The sequence below is a fragment of the Procambarus clarkii genome, chromosome 15, assembly GCF_040958095.1.
Source record: "Procambarus clarkii isolate CNS0578487 chromosome 15, FALCON_Pclarkii_2.0, whole genome shotgun sequence".
Taxonomy (NCBI): Eukaryota; Metazoa; Arthropoda; class Malacostraca; order Decapoda; family Cambaridae; genus Procambarus; species Procambarus clarkii.
In genome coordinates, this window is record NC_091164.1 from 6,696,975 (window position 1) to 6,713,715 (window position 16,741).

Genomic DNA, 16,741 nt, shown 5'->3' on the forward strand with positions numbered 1-16,741 from the left:
TCGCAACCGTAGTATCGGTCGTGGAGTGGCCTATGCAGCAGAGCTGATTGGAACTTGCCAGCTACAGGCTGGATTTGTGATTGAAGGCCTCCACGACGGTGCACCCAGTGAGACTGTGATTTGGCTGGCCTGTGGCCAGTGTAGACTCGCTTAGAGAATCGAAGGATTCATCGTGAGGCCACTAGAAGAAAACCAGGGCTACTCGTCTTGAGCACCGTGGAACATTAATCGTCTTCAGAGGAAGACGATTCTGCACATTGAATATTTATACCCCCCGTGTGACAGTATATATATTTATTTATTGGTGGTGGTAATTATATATTTAATTTAGTGAATTTGAATCCCTTCCCCTTTAATTTACTTGCGTTACAGAACACACCCCTTGAAAGCCACTACTAACTTGGGGCCGGATACCCAAACTCTAATAACATCAGAGAAAGAACCCAGTTGCGACCCAATAGAGCCGTAACAGACACACAACTACGTTTACTATAAGGAAAGTGTATTATCGAAACCCTTTTATTATCTTAGCATTTCTGGCCAGTTATATTAGGTAGATATAAGGGAACCAGTTAGCACGCACGGGATCGACTTAACTCAGGTAATTATTCCTTGGTCCTTATCTTATAAATAATATTCCAATATTTCCTCTGATATAGCTGTCATATATATAGGATTCCTGCTATTACAGCAAGTGCCCTTTGACTGGAACAATATAAGAGGAAAGCAAGAATTAATCTTAGTAAACCAGTACATTGCGTTGATGTTAGCCTCAACATGAGAATTATTTGGTGTCATCATCCTTGTTTATACCTAGTGGACCAGGCCTACCATACAATAAGATAAGACCTCTTAATTTCAATTAATAATATATGTAGTTTAATACTGTAGTTTGACTGGCTGCATACATATAAATTTAATATAAAACCCCCTAATGTGCAAGGAGTCGATTTATGTGAATATTGCAGAAATACAGTCCACTAAACATCATACAAATTATTACCAAAATATATATATTAATATAAATATAAATTCTATATAAATTCATATAAATTAAATAAATATAAATCTCATAGATCGGTTCCCCACATTATTTGGTCCTTCGAACCAGATAACAGATTATTTGGTCATCTTTGTACCGGAGGAACCAGAGTTAACCAGTGGATTCATTAAATCTTGAAATACACTGGTACTATTGTAATTTATACAACAACAATATATTGCCAGTCACGAAACCGGCCGTGGTGACCTGCTATCTGCTCTCGACCCCTAGCCGAGCCTCACAGAGCGGCTTCACTGTCACCCACCAATTTCGCAGAGTGTAATTCATGGAGTGACAGCGCTTAATATAAATGCAGCCAAATAGTGGCTGTGCCCTCGCATGATTATCCACGAATTTTGTGGTGTTTATTTCTCGAGGTCACTAATAAGATTTAATATTTCTAAATTCTAGAGGCTATCATCAACAATTATATATATTATTTCTCTTAAATAGAGAATTATTTAATATATATTACACTTTTTTTCTCAATACAATATTTACTAATTGCCAACCCACAACAGAGTAGGATATAACATTGACTAATGTTCATTGACAACCTAGTCCCCTATTACCATTGACTAGTTGAGCTATTTATTGTTCATCCTTGTCCCATTTTTAGTTGTACTTACATTGAACAATCTAGCACCATTAAATAATGGTGCAGACCCTATTTTGGGTGTAATTAATACCAGCTCGAGTTGAGTTGTGTATATATAATAATTTACTTATAATCATTGCACCTTTGAGTGATTAATTAATGTCTATACCAACCTAGGGTGATAATTGTGGAGCTATCCTAAAGGTACTTCCAGTGACACTGGTTTATCACTCAAATCATTAGTGTGTATGATTATATATATAGTGTGTTAATTTTAAGTGCTAACCTCTAGAAGAGGTAGGATTATAGCCTAGTGATTGCAGAATTGTATCCATAGGCTCCTCCATCAGTACTTGTTCAGCATAATGAGCAACCCAATTACAAACTCCACAAGGCTTTACCAGCTAGCCAGTATGGATAATGCTGGCAATGAGAAAACTGTCATACTTCTAGTATTTCAATTGCTGGACTTACCTCAACCTGATCAGACTACTGACTCATTACAATCCTTCAGCATGGAGTTGGAGTCACTACTAAGAACATTCAGTCTTAAGGTTGATATAACCACTAGTGAGTGGATGACCAAAGTAGTCCTTCAACGAAAATTGTCCAGCGACATCCTAAATGAATTATATACACATCATCATAACACCATCCTGACGGTACACAACCTCACTAAAGGTTTGCGTTCCATCATAGACAAACGACGTGCAGATGAGGAAGTTAAAGCCTCTTGTGAGCCTTCAGAAATAGAAAATAAGAGTAAATTAAAGGGTAAAACAACTACCCAAAATAAACATCAGCCGATTACTTTCACACCAAGTTGGAGAAAATCTGGCAATGCAGTGCAATCCTCCAAGCCTACTGTTACTAGTTCACCCAAACCGGTAACTTCCAAGCGTGCAGTAGGCTGGGGGACATGTATGTTCTGCAAAAAGAAACATTCAACATACCGTTGTGCCAATTATCCAGACAGAGACACACTCGTATTAAGCGACTCCAGGAATTGGGGAAATGCGCAAGGTGTCTCAAATCACACAACATAGACTATTGTGATACCCAATTCAACACCTGCAACAGGTGTATAAGAGGTAAGCACCATGCAGCACTGTGCAAACATACGAAATTAACGTATTCCAAACCCAAGGTGGAAGATAATATACCCACCACAGTACTATACTGCAAGGTGCTACAGACAACCGGTGTCCAATCAGCAAAGTCCAAAGGGAATACGACTGCCTACTGCCCAAATTACATCCAGAATAAGAGGGCCAAGGTCCATACCCGTGGGTTGTTTGACCAAGGGTCCCAGAGAACATATGTCACTAAAAAGTTGGCGGATGAACTACAATTAAGACCTGTAGCCCAGATAACATTAAATATCTCAGGGTTTCTAATAGATACAGGACCTCAAGTCTATCAGGGGGTGCAACCATCAGTACGATTAGACAGTTACGTCTGTCAAGTACAGGCCATTGTGGTGGACAAAATACCAACTGACCTACATGTGCAAGGTCTGAGAGCTACTGCCAAATACCTGAAAAATAGAGGAATAAAATTGACAGATAAAATTAAGTCTGATCACCTCACAGACTTCGGTATCGTTGTAGGTAAAGACTACTTCCATCGATTCATCGGTAGCTAAATATCCCAACTAAATATCAGGGCATAACCATGTTAAATTCTGCAGGAGGCAAATTACTCTCAGACCCAGTATTAAGCCTGAGGAGACCTAAGCCTGCAGGTAAACAATACCAGTAGAAATCTAAATTTGTCAGCTGATTATATATCTCCAGTAGCATTATACTAAGGAGTATATTATACAACCATTTTCATGGAAATGCCCCCCGAATTTCCGTCCTTTTAGCGATCTGAGGAGGGTGGCCTAGTGGTTAGTGCTCTGGCTAGGCACCTGACTGCCCATGGTTCGATTCTCTCATATGGGAAAGTGTTCTGTTTGTTAAAATATATATATATATATATATATATATATATATATATATATATATATATATATGTAATATATATATATATATATATATATATATATATATATATATATATATATATATTGGTAGCAGTCTTTCCTGTAGACATATATTATTAAATATGACCGAAAAAGTAAGATTAATAATTCTAACACGAATTTTCTCAATCTTTCTTATATTTCTTTTCACTGTTGATGGTAACTGAAAAATCAATTCTCCAAAATTCATTTTTATTTCCAGTCTGATGCGACACTTGAACGCGTTTTGTAAAACTTATTACATTTTCAAAGACTTTAGTTTACACACACACCACTATAACTGAACAGAGTTTAAACAGCTTCGATTTTATACCTGCATTTGGGTGAGGTGATATGTTACAACAGTTTTGAATGAGGTGAAAACAAACTTTCAACACAAAACAGAACACGAAACAATGGGTATAATATTTTGTAAGTTAAAGGAAAGAATGGAAGTAACTGCTAAGGGCCTATTGGCCCATATTTCTTGATGCTTCTATATTGGTGCGGAGTCTTGAAGTGGGTAGAATATAGTTGTGCATTAATTGGCTGTTGATTGCTGGTGTCGACTTCTTAATGTGTAGTGCCTCGCAGATATCAAGCCGCCTGTTATCGCTGTATCTATCGATGATTTCCGTGTTTTTTGTTAAGCTCTGGTGATGGTCTGGTTGTGGGAAGAGATTATATGTTCCTTACTGGAGCCCTGTTGCTTATGCATCGTTAATCGCCTGGAAAGAGATGTTGTTGTCTTGCCTATATACTGAATTCTTTGAGGCTTACAGTCCCCCAATTGGGCATTTGAAGGCATGGACGACATTGGTCTCTTTTAAAGCGTTCTGCTTTGTGTCTGGAGAGTTTCTCATGAGTAGGTTGGCCGTTTTCATGGTTTTATAGTAGATCGTCAATTGTATCTTTTGATTTTTGTCTGTAGGGATAACGTTTCTATTAACAATATCTTTCAGGACCCTTTCCTCCGTTTTATGAGCTGTGGAAAAGAAGTTCCTGTAAAATAGTCTAATAGGGGGTACAGGTGTTGTGTTAGTTGTCTCTTCAGAGGTTGCATGGCATATCACCTTCCTTCTTATGATGTCTTCAAAGAAACCATTGGAGAAGCCGTTGTTGACTAGGACCTGCCTTACCCTACAGAGTTCTTCATCGACTGGCTTCCATCCTGAGCTATGGCTGAGAGCACGGTCGACATAAGCGTTAACGACACTCCTCTTGTACCTGTCTGGGCAGTCACTGTTGGCATTGAGGCACATTCCTATGTTTGTTTCCTTAGTGTAGACTGCAGTGTGGAAACATCCGCTCCTTTCCATGACTGTTACATCTAGAAAGGGCAGCTTCCCATCCTTCTCCATCTCGCAAGTGAAATGCAACACAGAATTCCGTTCAAATGCCTCCTTCAGCTCCTGCAGATGTCTGACATCAGGTACCTGTGTAAAAATGTCGTCAACATACCTGCAGTATATGGCCGGTTTCAAGTTCATGTCGACTAAGACCTTTTGCTCGATGGTACCCATGTAGAAGTTCGCAAACAGGACACCTAGGGGAGAACCCATGGTGACCCCATCTACTTGCTTATACATGTGCCCATCCATCACCAGAGAAATCTTAGCAAACAACACAGAAATCATCGATAGATACAGCGACAGCAGGCGGCTTGACATCTGTGAGGCACTACACATCAAGAAGTCGACACCAGCAATCAACAGCCAATTAATGCACAACTATATTCTACCCACTTCAAGACTCCGCTCCAATATAGAAGCATCAAGAAATATGGGCCAATAGGCCCTTTTGCAGTTACTTCCATCCTTACCTTCAATTTACCCAATTAATACCCATTGTTTCGTGTTCTGTCCTGTGTTGAAAGTTTTGTTCACCTCATCCAAAACTGTTGTAACATATCACCTCACCCAAAATGTGGGTATAAAATGAAAGCTGTTTAAATCATAGCGTAGTAAGAACTCTGTTTAGTGTTTGCAGGTTATAGTTGTGTGTGTGTAAGCTAAAAGTCTTTGAAAATGTAATAAGTTATTACGAAACGCATTCAAGTGTCGCGTCAGACTAGAAATAAAAATGAATTTTGGAGAATTGATTTTTCAATTACCATCAACAGTGAAAAGAAACATAAGAAATATTGAAAAAATTCGTGTTAGAATTATTAATTTTACTTTTTCGGTCATATTTAATAGTATATGTCTACAGGAAAGACTGCTAATATATATATATATATATATATATATATATATATATATATATATATATATATATATATATTAATTAGTATATATATATATACATATATATATATATATATATATATATATATATATATATATATATATATATATATATATATATATATATATATATATATATATATATATATATATATAACAAACCCTACCTAACCTAACCTAACCTTAGTCCCAGGATCACCGTGCACTGGGTGCATAAAGGTCAGTATAATCTTGTTTCGGTGAACCGCTGCCAGGATAGCTGTTAGCCAACTATCTAAGCAGAGTCGTCATCTGGAGTACCACGTCTTGGAACGGTTCCTCACAGGAGGGTAGATGACCTGGCCGGAGACTACAAGTGGGTATGGCGGAGGCCGGAGGGACCCTATGCACATACATGACAACCCTCCTGCTCTGGGGCCTTGCTAGGAGCTTCCGCTTTGAATTGTTTTCCATATATGCTGCTGCCAAGTCACCAATCCTGCTGCTTAGGCAGCTTGTTGCTTTGCCCTCAGCTTTAGTTCATTTTTAATGATATACTGTGCACCTTTCCCTTGTGTGCTGTGTCCCACATAAGGAAAACAAAATATAAAATATTTTTCCATTTTACATATTATTATCTTCTTAACTTCTGTGGGTTGAGATGGCCATCTTGCATTTTTAGATATTTTAGTTTGTGTTGATAGGGAAATAGGTATGCTTAGGGGTGCCTTCTCGCCATGCCCAGTGTCTGGGAGGATTGATGCCCTGAAGCCACATAAAAACCCTATACCCCACCTCCGAAGTGGCAAGGGGGAGTTAGGGGGACTAATAGTGTGGTCTGAATTTTTTTTACAAACTGAACAAAGTTCGTGGGAGAGTTATTGTGAGAGGAGGCTTAAGCTGACGCTGCAGTTTGAGTAACCGACGAACAGGCGGTCAGCGATATTGTCCCACGCTTCTATTTGAGAATTGCTTGAAATAGGCTAAGGCAAGGTAGCTGCCTCTCTCTTCTAGAGATTAGAAGTATATATTTTGTTTTCTTTTAATGTAAGAGAGCGGGACAAGCCTTGTCTTTCCAGACAGTTGGTAAGTCGGGGATGAGGTTAGCCCCACAATACCTTCACGCTACTTTAACCCCCACTGCAGCCTTACGTGAAGAAGTGCTCCTGGAGTTCGCTGGGAAGATTGACCACATTGATGCCGGTGGAGTCGGAGAACCCACCGCCGAAGCCTATTATGGTCTGATACACGTCGTCTCGATTCAGTGTGATCACCTCAGCCCCTGAGGGAGCATACATCTGTTATATAAATTGTCATCCACATTTGTTACTACACGTGCTGTGAGGTGTAAGTTGAGTGTAGATGAAATACTTTATTTTTGAATCACAATACGTATATGAATATTTGATTGATTAATATGTTAAATAGAAGTAAAAACAAGTAATGCATACATTATTTTATGTCTGATAGGCTTAGTTAATATTATTATGAAACTCTGAGTATGTAAACATGCTAGGGGGGTGGGGACACGAGTCCTGATTTACGAGGACGGTCACAGAGACATGATTATAACCTATAAGATACTGAGAGACAAGCAAGTGGACTAGACAGATTGTTCCCTAAAGAAGAAATACACATAAAGGCCATAGCTGGCAACTTTAGACACTCGTTAACCAGAGGAATGCAACCATGCACCGTGTTCCTTCAGTGAGCAGGGGTGTAAGGAGGCACTGTGTTCCTCCACAACCCGTTCTCACAAATTTAATAAGTCAATATTGACTTATTAAATATGTGCATAGGTGACATACTTAACATAATAGTTTCCCTTGAAAAGCTTTATAGAAAACACCGACCTTACCTAACCTACTTAGTATGTTAAGATAAGCATCTTACTAATTCGTAATTACAATTATTACCTAACCTATACCTATAATAGGTTAAGTAACAATTGTAATTATGAAGCTATAAGATGCCTATTTTAACATACTAAGTAGGTTAGGTAAGGTCGGTGTTTTCTATGAAGATTTTCAAGGGAAACTATTATGTTTAGTATGTCACCTATGCACGCAACTAATAAGTCAATATTGACTTATTAAATTTGCGAGAACGGATTGTCCTCCAGTGTACTAGAATGTAAGGAAACAATGTGTTCCTCCAGTGAACATGGATGAAAGAAAGCACTGTGTTCTTCCAGTGTACAGGGGGTGTTGTGAAGCACTGTTTTTCTTCAGTGTACAGGGATGTAATGAAGCACTGTGTTCTTCCAGTGTACATGGATGTAAGGAAGCACTTTGTTCCTCAGTGTACAGGAATATAAGGAAGCACTGTGTTCCTCCAGTGTATAAGGATGTAAGGAAACATTGTGTTCTTTTAGTGTACAAGGATATAATGAAGCACTGGGTTTCTCCGGTGTACAGGGATGTAAAGATGCACTCTGTTCCTCCAGTGTGCAGGGAAGTAAGGAAGCACTGTGTTCCTTCAGTGTACAGACATGTGAGAAAGCACTGTTCCTCCAGTGTACTGACATGTAAGGAAGCACTGTGTTCCTCCTGTGTACATGGATGTAAGGAAGCACTCTGGTTCTGTTCATGACGTAATCTTTTCTGGTCCAGGAGCCTCCACATCTCTCCCTACATTGATTACTTACCAGGGTCGACCTCGCTGGAGACGGGAAAGGTCTCCACGTTGAACCTGAGGCCGTCCCTGCTGGAGGTGACGACGGTGAAGCTGCCTTCTTCAGGGAAGTTGATGATGCCCGGCTGGTCGCAGTAGGTCGCGTTGCAGACACATACCACACTGTCGTATCCGAATTGGCGCGGGTTGCACTCTGAAACGATCGTGAACATAATTACGACACTATAGTCAGTTCAATTTACATGAAGAATGTGATTAGTTTGTTGTTATTATACACTGGTATAATATATTACCTTGAGCCAAGACACAACACAGAAGCCCTAAGACCACCGCCACAGTCTTCATGATTGGCTGTGTTCCTTACTGCTGTACCACCCTTCCTGTACCACCCTCGCTCTACTACCCTTGCTGTACCACACCTGCGGCACTACACTCCTGCTTGGCACACACCTCGGGTTACAGTGGCGCTGTACACCTGACATTTATAAATACAGCCGACCTTGTTGACAACTGCTGGCTCCAGCAATTTTCCCACACTGCTCAGTCTGCTACCTTACTCAACACCAACTGGGATGGTCGCCATGGTAAGTGTACTGGTGGCAGCCCTGGCGGGAGCTGGGATGGTCGCCATGGTAGGTGTACTGGTGGCAGCCCTGGCGGGAACTGGGATGGTCGCCATGGTAGGTGTACTGGTGGCAGCCCTGGCGGGAACTGGGATGGTCGCCATGGTAAGTGTACTGGTGGCAGCCCTGGCGGGAACTGGGATGGTCGCCATGGTAGGTGTACTGGTGGCAGCCCTGGCGGGAACTGGGATGGTCGCCATGGTAGGTGTACTGGTGGCAGCCCTGGCGGGAACTGGGATGGTCGCCATGGTAGGTGTACTGGTGGCAGCCCTGGCGGGAACTGGGATGGTCGCCATGGTAGGTGTACTGGTGGCAGCCCTGGCGGGAACTGGGATGGTCGCCATGGTAGGTGTACTGGTGGCAGCCCTGGCGGGAACTGGGATGGTCGCCATGGAGAGAATCTGACGCTCTAAAAATATCGCCATTACGTGACAAAACGCCGGCGTCACGTGACACTTCACAGACGAGGCTGCACCTGACGTTCGCTGACGTCACCAGTCTGGGAACCACTGGCGCTGCCTCTCACCAGAGTGAAGCTGATGGCTGCTGCTAGCGAGTATTTTTGTGGTTAGTGCACGTCGAGGTTTATGATACGTTTACGGGTTGATGGGATCGCGGCCCCCCCTTTCCCAGGTGTTCCGAAACTCGTTTGCTTATCGTGCCCCCTGCGGGTACTCTGCAGGTCTGACGTATGTGGTAACATTGTCCGAGGTCTCAAATGATTGAAAATGTACCTATGTGTGTATCTCGTTGTTCTGCCTCTGTCTATTGTTTTTTATGTCTGCCTGTTCGGCCCCCCCCCCCACACACACACACACACATACACACACATACACACACACACACACACACATACACACACACACACACATACACACGCACACACACACACACACATACACACACACACACACACACACACACATACACACACACACACACACACACACACACACACACACACACACACACACACACACACACACGCACACACACAAGCTGAAGGAATGGTCGAACAAATGGTTGTTAGAGTTTAACCCAACCAAATGTAATGTAATGAAGATAGGTGTAGGGAGCAGGAGGCCAGATACAAGGTATCATCTGGGAGAGGAAATTCTTCAGGAGTCAGAGAAGGAAAAAGACTTGGGGGTTGATATCACGCCAGACCTGTCTCCTGCAGCACATATTAAGCGGATAACATCAGCGGCATATGCCAGGCTGGCCAACATACGAACGGCATTCAGAAACTTGTGTAAAGAATCATTCAGAACTTTGTATACCACATATGTCAGGCCAATCCTGGAGTATGCAGCCCCAGCATGGAGTCCATATCTAGTCAAGGATAAGACTAAACTGGAAAAGGTTCAAAGGTTTGCCACCAGACTAGTACCCGAGCTGAGAGGTATGAGCTACGAGGAGAGACTACGGGAATTAAACCTCACTTCGATGGAAGACAGAAGAGTTAGGGGGGACATGATCACCATATTCAAGATTCTGAAGGGAATTGATAGGGTAGATAAAGACAGGCTATTTAACACAAGGGGCACACGCACAAGGGGACACAGGTGGAAACTGAGCGCCCAAATGAGCCACAGAGATATTAGAAAGAACTTTTTTAGTGTCAGAGTGGTTGACAAATGGAATGCATTAGGAAGTGATGTGGTGGAGGCTGACTCCATACACAGTTTCAGGTGTAGATATGATAGAGCCCAATAGGCTCAGGAGCCTGTACACGTGTTGATTGACGGTTGAGAGGCGGGACCAAAGAGCCAGAGCTCAGCCCCCGCAAGCACAATTAGGTGAGTACAAATGTGTGTGTGTGTGCGACAAAATGAAAAGGAAATGTGTGAAACATTAAACGAAAAGTTCGAATGTGTGTTTGTACAAAATGAGATCTTCAGAGAACCAGATACAATAAGAATTCCAGAGAATTCCCCTGTTTATGAATGAAAAACGGTTTACACACGACTCACAACTGCTGACGCTCGAACATATCCGGAACAAGTGCTTCACTGACGAATTTTGTTCGAACCACAACGCTGTAAATGCTTCACCCACGTACTACAAATAGAAATAATCGCCAACAGAACCTAAACACCTAACCTAACCTGTGCCTATATGCACAAGATGCTAAAATCTTATAATATTAAATTATATATAAGGAAATTCCCATTTGATTGAAGAGCATGTAAAAAAATTATAAATGCGTCTGTGGGGTCGACCGCTGGATGTAATGGCCTTGAGTCGAAGACGGGTTGCCATATTTGTCCTGCCCAGGAATCGAACCCTGGATCCCCGATTATGAGTCGCGAACGAAGCCAACTGAGTAGTGTGTGCAAGTGTTGTGTGTGTGTGTATACATGTGTAGTGTGTGTACAAGTGTAGCGTGTGTATGTGTGCTCGCATGTGTACTATATGTGTATATAGGTTACTTTAAATATTAATAGATGCCAAAGGAAAAAACAATGTGGATAAAATATTTAACCATTCTTGAGAACATTTATGTCTGGCAACACTGGTGACACTGGCAACACTGGTGACACTGGCAACACTGGTGACACTGGCGACACTGTCAACACTGGTGACACTGTCAACACTGGTGACACTGTCAACACTGGTGACACTGTCAACACTGGTGACACTGTCAACACTGGTGACACTGTCAACACTGGCGACACTGTCACTACTGGTGACACTGTCAATACTGGTGACACTGTCAACACTGGCGTCACTGTCAACACTGGTGACACTGTCAACACTGGCGTCACTGTCAACACTGGTGACACTGTCAACACTGGCGTCACTGTCAACACTGGTGACACTGTCAACACTGGCGTCACTGTCAACACTGGTGACACTGTCAACACTGGTGACACTGTCAACACTGGCAACACTGTCAACACTGGTGACACTGTCAACACTGGTGACAATGTCAACACTGGCGTCACTGTCAACACTGGTGACACTGTCAACACTGGCGTCACTGTCAACACTGGTGACACTGTCAACACTGGCGTCACTGTCAACACTGGTGGCACTGTCAACACTGGTGACACTGTCAACACTGGCAACACTGTCAACACTGGTGACACTGTCAACACAGTCAACACTGGCAACACTGTCAACACTGGTGACACTGTCAACACAGTCAACACTGGTGACACTGTCAACACTGGTGACACTGTCAACACTGGTGACAATGTCAACACAGTCAACACTGGCAACACTGGCAACACTGTCAACACAGTCAACACTGGCAACACTGTCAACACTGGTGACAATGTCAACACAGGCAACACTGGCAACACTGTCAACACTGGCAACACTGTCAACACTGGCAACACTGTCAACACTGGCAACACTGTCAACACTGGTGACAATGACAACACTGGCAACACTGTCAACACAGTCAACACTGGCAACACTGTCAACACTGGCAACACTGTCAACACTGGCAACACTGTCAACACTGGTGACAATGACAACACTGGCAACACTGTCAACACTGGCAACACTGGCAACACTGTCAACACTGGTGACAATGACAACACTGGCAACACTGTCAACACAGTCAACACTGGCAACACTGTCAACACTGGCAACACTGTCAACACTGGCAACACTGTCAACACTGGCAACACTGTCAACACTGGTGACAATGACAACACTGGCAACACTGTCAACACAGTCAACACTGTCAACACTGGCAACACTGTCAACACTGGCAACACTGTCAACACTGGCAACACTGTCAACACTGGTGACACTGTCAACACTGGTGACACTGTCAACACTGGCAACACTGTCAACACTGGTGACACTGTCAACACTGGCAACACTGTCAACACTGGTGACACTGTCAACACTGGTGACAATGTCAACACTGGCGTCACTGTCAACACTGGTGACACTGTCAACACTGGCGTCACTGTCAACACTGGTGACACTGTCAACACTGGCGTCACTGTCAACACTGGTGGCACTGTCAACACAGTCAACACTGGCAACACTGGCAACACTGTCAACACTGGCAACACTGGCAACACTGTCAACACTGGTGACAATGACAACACTGGCAACACTGTCAACACAGTCAACACAGTCAACACTGGCAACACTGTCAACACTGGCAACACTGTCAACACTGGCAACACAGTCAACACTGGCAACACTGGCAACACATAAACAACCACCACAATCTTGGGAACGCCCCCAGCGAGTCCAGCGAGCGAAGTGTTGCTGAATAATTGATCAGCACCGCAAAGCGATTAGCGCGGGAGGAAGTTGGTGGGTGTTGGTGTGGGGGTGTCATATCCCCAGGTGCCACTCCCACATTACCACAGAGTGCAAGTCAACAGTCATGCTGGTTCCTGGCACCCTCAGCGGCCTGGGCGCCTGCTAGAGTACTCCATCAAGCTGAATATACAATAAGTGTCAGCCTGGAAATACAATACAATACAATACAATTTTATTTAGGTAAGGTACATACATACAATAAATATTTACAAGGATTGTTTGACTTATAGGTATAGCTAGTACATACAATGCCTAAAGCCACTATTACGCAAAGCGTTTCGGGCATGTGTTTTTAAACATAATAAAAACAAACTGCAATGACGCTTGACTATTTGTCGCATAAAATTCAGGGGATTTCGTTGTCTTTGCGCAATTGTTCAAGTTGGTAACAAAGAATCAAGTAGAACAACGAATGTACTGTGCAAATATGCAAACCAATAATTGCTTAGTTTGTTATAGACAAACCTCGTCTAATTGTTGTAATAAATTACAAAAATTGATCGTCGCTTAACACGCTACATTATCATACAGCAGGAGTCGAAGGCGGTCATTAGGTGTCGTCGAGGTGGTCGGTGTCGTTGAAGGGGGGGGGGGGGGGAGGTGTTAAGGGGGTGTTGTGAGGGAGGCTTGGCGGAGCAGGACAGTCAGTGCCAGGATGACTGTTGTGGTGTTGGCTGCTGTTGTGGTGGCCGCTGGTGTGGCGGCTGTTGTTGTGGTGGGAACTGTGGTGAGCGAGGCAACCACAGAGGCACCAGACGGACCTCACCACTCTGGCGTCACCTGTCTTGGTGATGCTCACGGTAAGCTGTGGTGTCTGGTGTGGTGGAGGAGCTGTGGTGTGGTGGTGTAGCTGTGGTGTGGAGGAGGAGCTGTGGTGTGGTGGAGGAGATGTGGTGTGGTGGAGGAGCTGTGGTGTGGTGGAGGAGCTGTGGTGTGGTGGAGGAGCTGTGGTGTAGCTGTGGTGTGGTGGTGGAGCTGTGGTGTGGTGGTGTAGCTGTGGTGTGGTGGAGGAGCTGTGGTGTGGTGGAGGAGATGTGGTGTGGTGGAGGAGCTGTGGTGTGGTGGAGGAGCTGTGGTGTAGCTGTGGTGTGGTGGTGGAGCTGTGGTGTGGTGGAGGAGTTGTGGTGTGGTGGAGGAGCTGTGGTGTGGTGGAGGAGCTGTGGTGTGGTGGTGGAGCTGTGGTGTGGAGGTGGAGCTGTGGTGTGGAGGTGTAGCTGTGGTGTGGTGGTGGAGCTGTGGTGTGGTGGAGGAGCTGTGGTGTGGTGGAGGATGGCGGGCTCCGATGGTATTCACTATGAGATGCTTCGCCATCTCCCTCCGTGCACGTCTCGGTATTTACTGAGTTTGTATAATCGGATCTGGGAGTCGTCGTCAGTCCCTGAGGACTGGCTCGATGCCGTTGTCCTCCCTGTTCACAAACCGGGGTCTCTGGGAACTTTCCCTAAGGACTTTCGACCTATTGCCCTCACAAGTTGTGTCTGCAAATTCTTTTAACGTATGGTTAACGTTCGTCTGATGTGGTTCCTGGAACACCATCACCTCCTCTCCCCTTCACAATTTGGTTTCCGCAAGTGCCGGAGCACGACAGATGTCCTGGTGAACTTGGAGGTCTATATTCGTTCTGCTTTTGCTGCGAGGACCTCCGTTGTTGCCGTCCTTTTTGACCTGGAAAAGGCTTACGACACCACTTGGCGATATCATATTCTATCCCAGCTTCATTCTTTTGGCCTTCGTGGTCATCTCTCTCTCTTTCTCCGCAGCTTCCTCTCTCATCGTTCCTTTCGGGCGCGCCTTGGTACCACTCTCTCTGCCTCTTTTCAGCAGTACGAAGGTGTGCCCTCAGGGTAGTGTTCTGAGCACTACTCTTTTTCTGGTTGCTCTCAATGGTCTTCTTTCCTCTCTTCCTTCAGGTGTCTTCTCCGCTCTCTATGTCGATGATCTTACCCTTTGCTGTCAGGGTGATGATTCGCCTCTCCTTCAGCGCCGGCTTCAACTTGCGATTGATGCCGTGTCATCTTGGGCCACCGATCATGGCTTCAAGTTCTCTACTTCTAAGACTTGTGCCATGTCTTTTACTCGGAAACGGGTCGTTCTTCGTCCCTCTTTGTCACTTTATGGTCATCCCCTTGAGTACAAAGATTCCGCGAAGCTTTTGGGGTTATTCCTTGACACTCGTTTGTCTTGGTCTCCCCATATCTCCTACCTCCGTGTTGAGTGCTCTAAGGCCCTTACCCTCCTTAGGGTCTTGTCCCATACTTCTTGGGGAGCGGATAGGCGCACTCTCCTTGCTTTACATTCCTCTCTCGTCCTGTCTAAGCTCGATTATGGTTGCCCTGCTTACTCGTCTGCTTCTCCTTCTACTTTTCACCGTCTTGATGCTTTGCACCATACTGGGTTGCGCCTCAGTTCTGGTGCCTTTCGTTCGACTCCCTTCCTTAGCTTGTATGTTGACACTGGCTTCCTGTCTCTCCAGGACTGCCGTGATCACTACTGTCTTCGCTATGTTGTGCGGTCCTTACAACATCCTTCCTCTCGCCTCTGTCGTGCATTAACTTTTACCCCTCCTGCAGTTCCTGTTCCTCTTCACCACCTCCCTCTTTTGGCCGATTATCTCACTTACAGGATTCTCTTTCCGTTCGTGTTTCTAATGTTTCTCCTCGTGTTATTTCTTTGCCCCCGTGGAGAGTCCCCCCCTTCCGCAGTTTTGTACATCCTTGACTTGCATCACTAAAGCTTTTACCCCTCCTACGGTTCTAAAACGCCTTTTCCTTGAGCACTTTTCTTCTCACTCCCGCTCCGTTTCTGTCTTCACCGATGGGTCTAAGTCTGCGGACGGTGTTGGCTACTCTGTTGATTTTCCTGATCGCACTTATGTGTCGCTTTCCTCCGGAGACTAGCATCGTTACAGCGGAGCTTTATGCTATTCCCTATGCTCTTCGTCTCCTGCTTTCTCGTTGTCAGTCTTCCTTTGTAGTTGTTGTTGACTCGCGTAGTGCCCTCATGGCTCTCGAGTCCTTTAATCCGATTCATCCAGTAGTTGTCGAGATCCAGCATTGGCTGTTTCTTGTTCACAGTAAATTTAAGTCGGTTGAGTTTTGTTGAGTTTCCAGCCATATTGGTGTGTCTTTCAATGAGCGTGCAGATGCTGCCGCCAAGGAAGCTGTCTGCTCTTGTCTTATCTCTCGTAAAGGTATTCCATATTCCGACTTTTACCCGGTTATCCATTCCTCCATCCTGACCCGTTGGCAGGCTTCTTAGTCGTCTGTTACTGGTAACAAACTACGTACTCTTAAATGTTGTGTTTCCTCGTGGCTGTCC

At 44.2% G+C, this 16,741-nt stretch overlaps 3 protein-coding genes across 4 annotated transcripts in view; 1 reads left to right on the forward strand and 2 right to left on the reverse strand.

Annotated features, from left to right (window-relative positions):
- The window catches only part of LOC123759096 (lysosomal acid glucosylceramidase), a 95,801-nt gene extending 86,823 nt beyond the window's left edge, over nucleotides 1-8,978 (reverse strand). For both annotated transcript variants that reach the window (XM_069324936.1, XM_045743951.2), the window contains exons 1-3: nucleotides 8,798-8,978; nucleotides 8,518-8,697; nucleotides 7,023-7,152 (exon numbers count right to left, since the gene is read on the reverse strand). In XM_069324936.1, the coding sequence (XP_069181037.1) occupies nucleotides 7,023-7,152; nucleotides 8,518-8,697; nucleotides 8,798-8,849 (362 nt within the window). In that variant the 5' untranslated portion in view covers nucleotides 8,850-8,978. The remainder of the gene's footprint in view (nucleotides 1-7,022; nucleotides 7,153-8,517; nucleotides 8,698-8,797) is intronic.
- Nucleotides 8,979-9,057: 79 nt separating this feature from the next.
- On the reverse strand, nucleotides 9,058-9,552 carry LOC138364859 (anti-sigma-I factor RsgI2-like). Its single transcript, XM_069324841.1, has one exon. The coding sequence runs from the start codon at nucleotides 9,550-9,552 to the stop codon at nucleotides 9,058-9,060; it is 495 nt and encodes a 164-aa protein (XP_069180942.1).
- A 4,519-nt stretch (nucleotides 9,553-14,071) lies between these two features.
- The window catches only part of LOC123759099 (maltase-glucoamylase), a 289,988-nt gene continuing 287,318 nt past the window's right edge, over nucleotides 14,072-16,741 (forward strand). Inside the window, exon 1 of the mRNA XM_069324937.1 lies at nucleotides 14,072-14,223. Coding sequence (XP_069181038.1) covers nucleotides 14,079-14,223 — 145 coding nt within the window. The 5' untranslated portion in view covers nucleotides 14,072-14,078. The remainder of the gene's footprint in view (nucleotides 14,224-16,741) is intronic.

Coding starts and splice junctions, on each gene's coding strand:
- LOC138364859 (XM_069324841.1), bottom strand. CDS start 9,552: ATGGCGATATTTTTAGAGCGTCAGATTCTCTCCATGGCGACCATCCCA.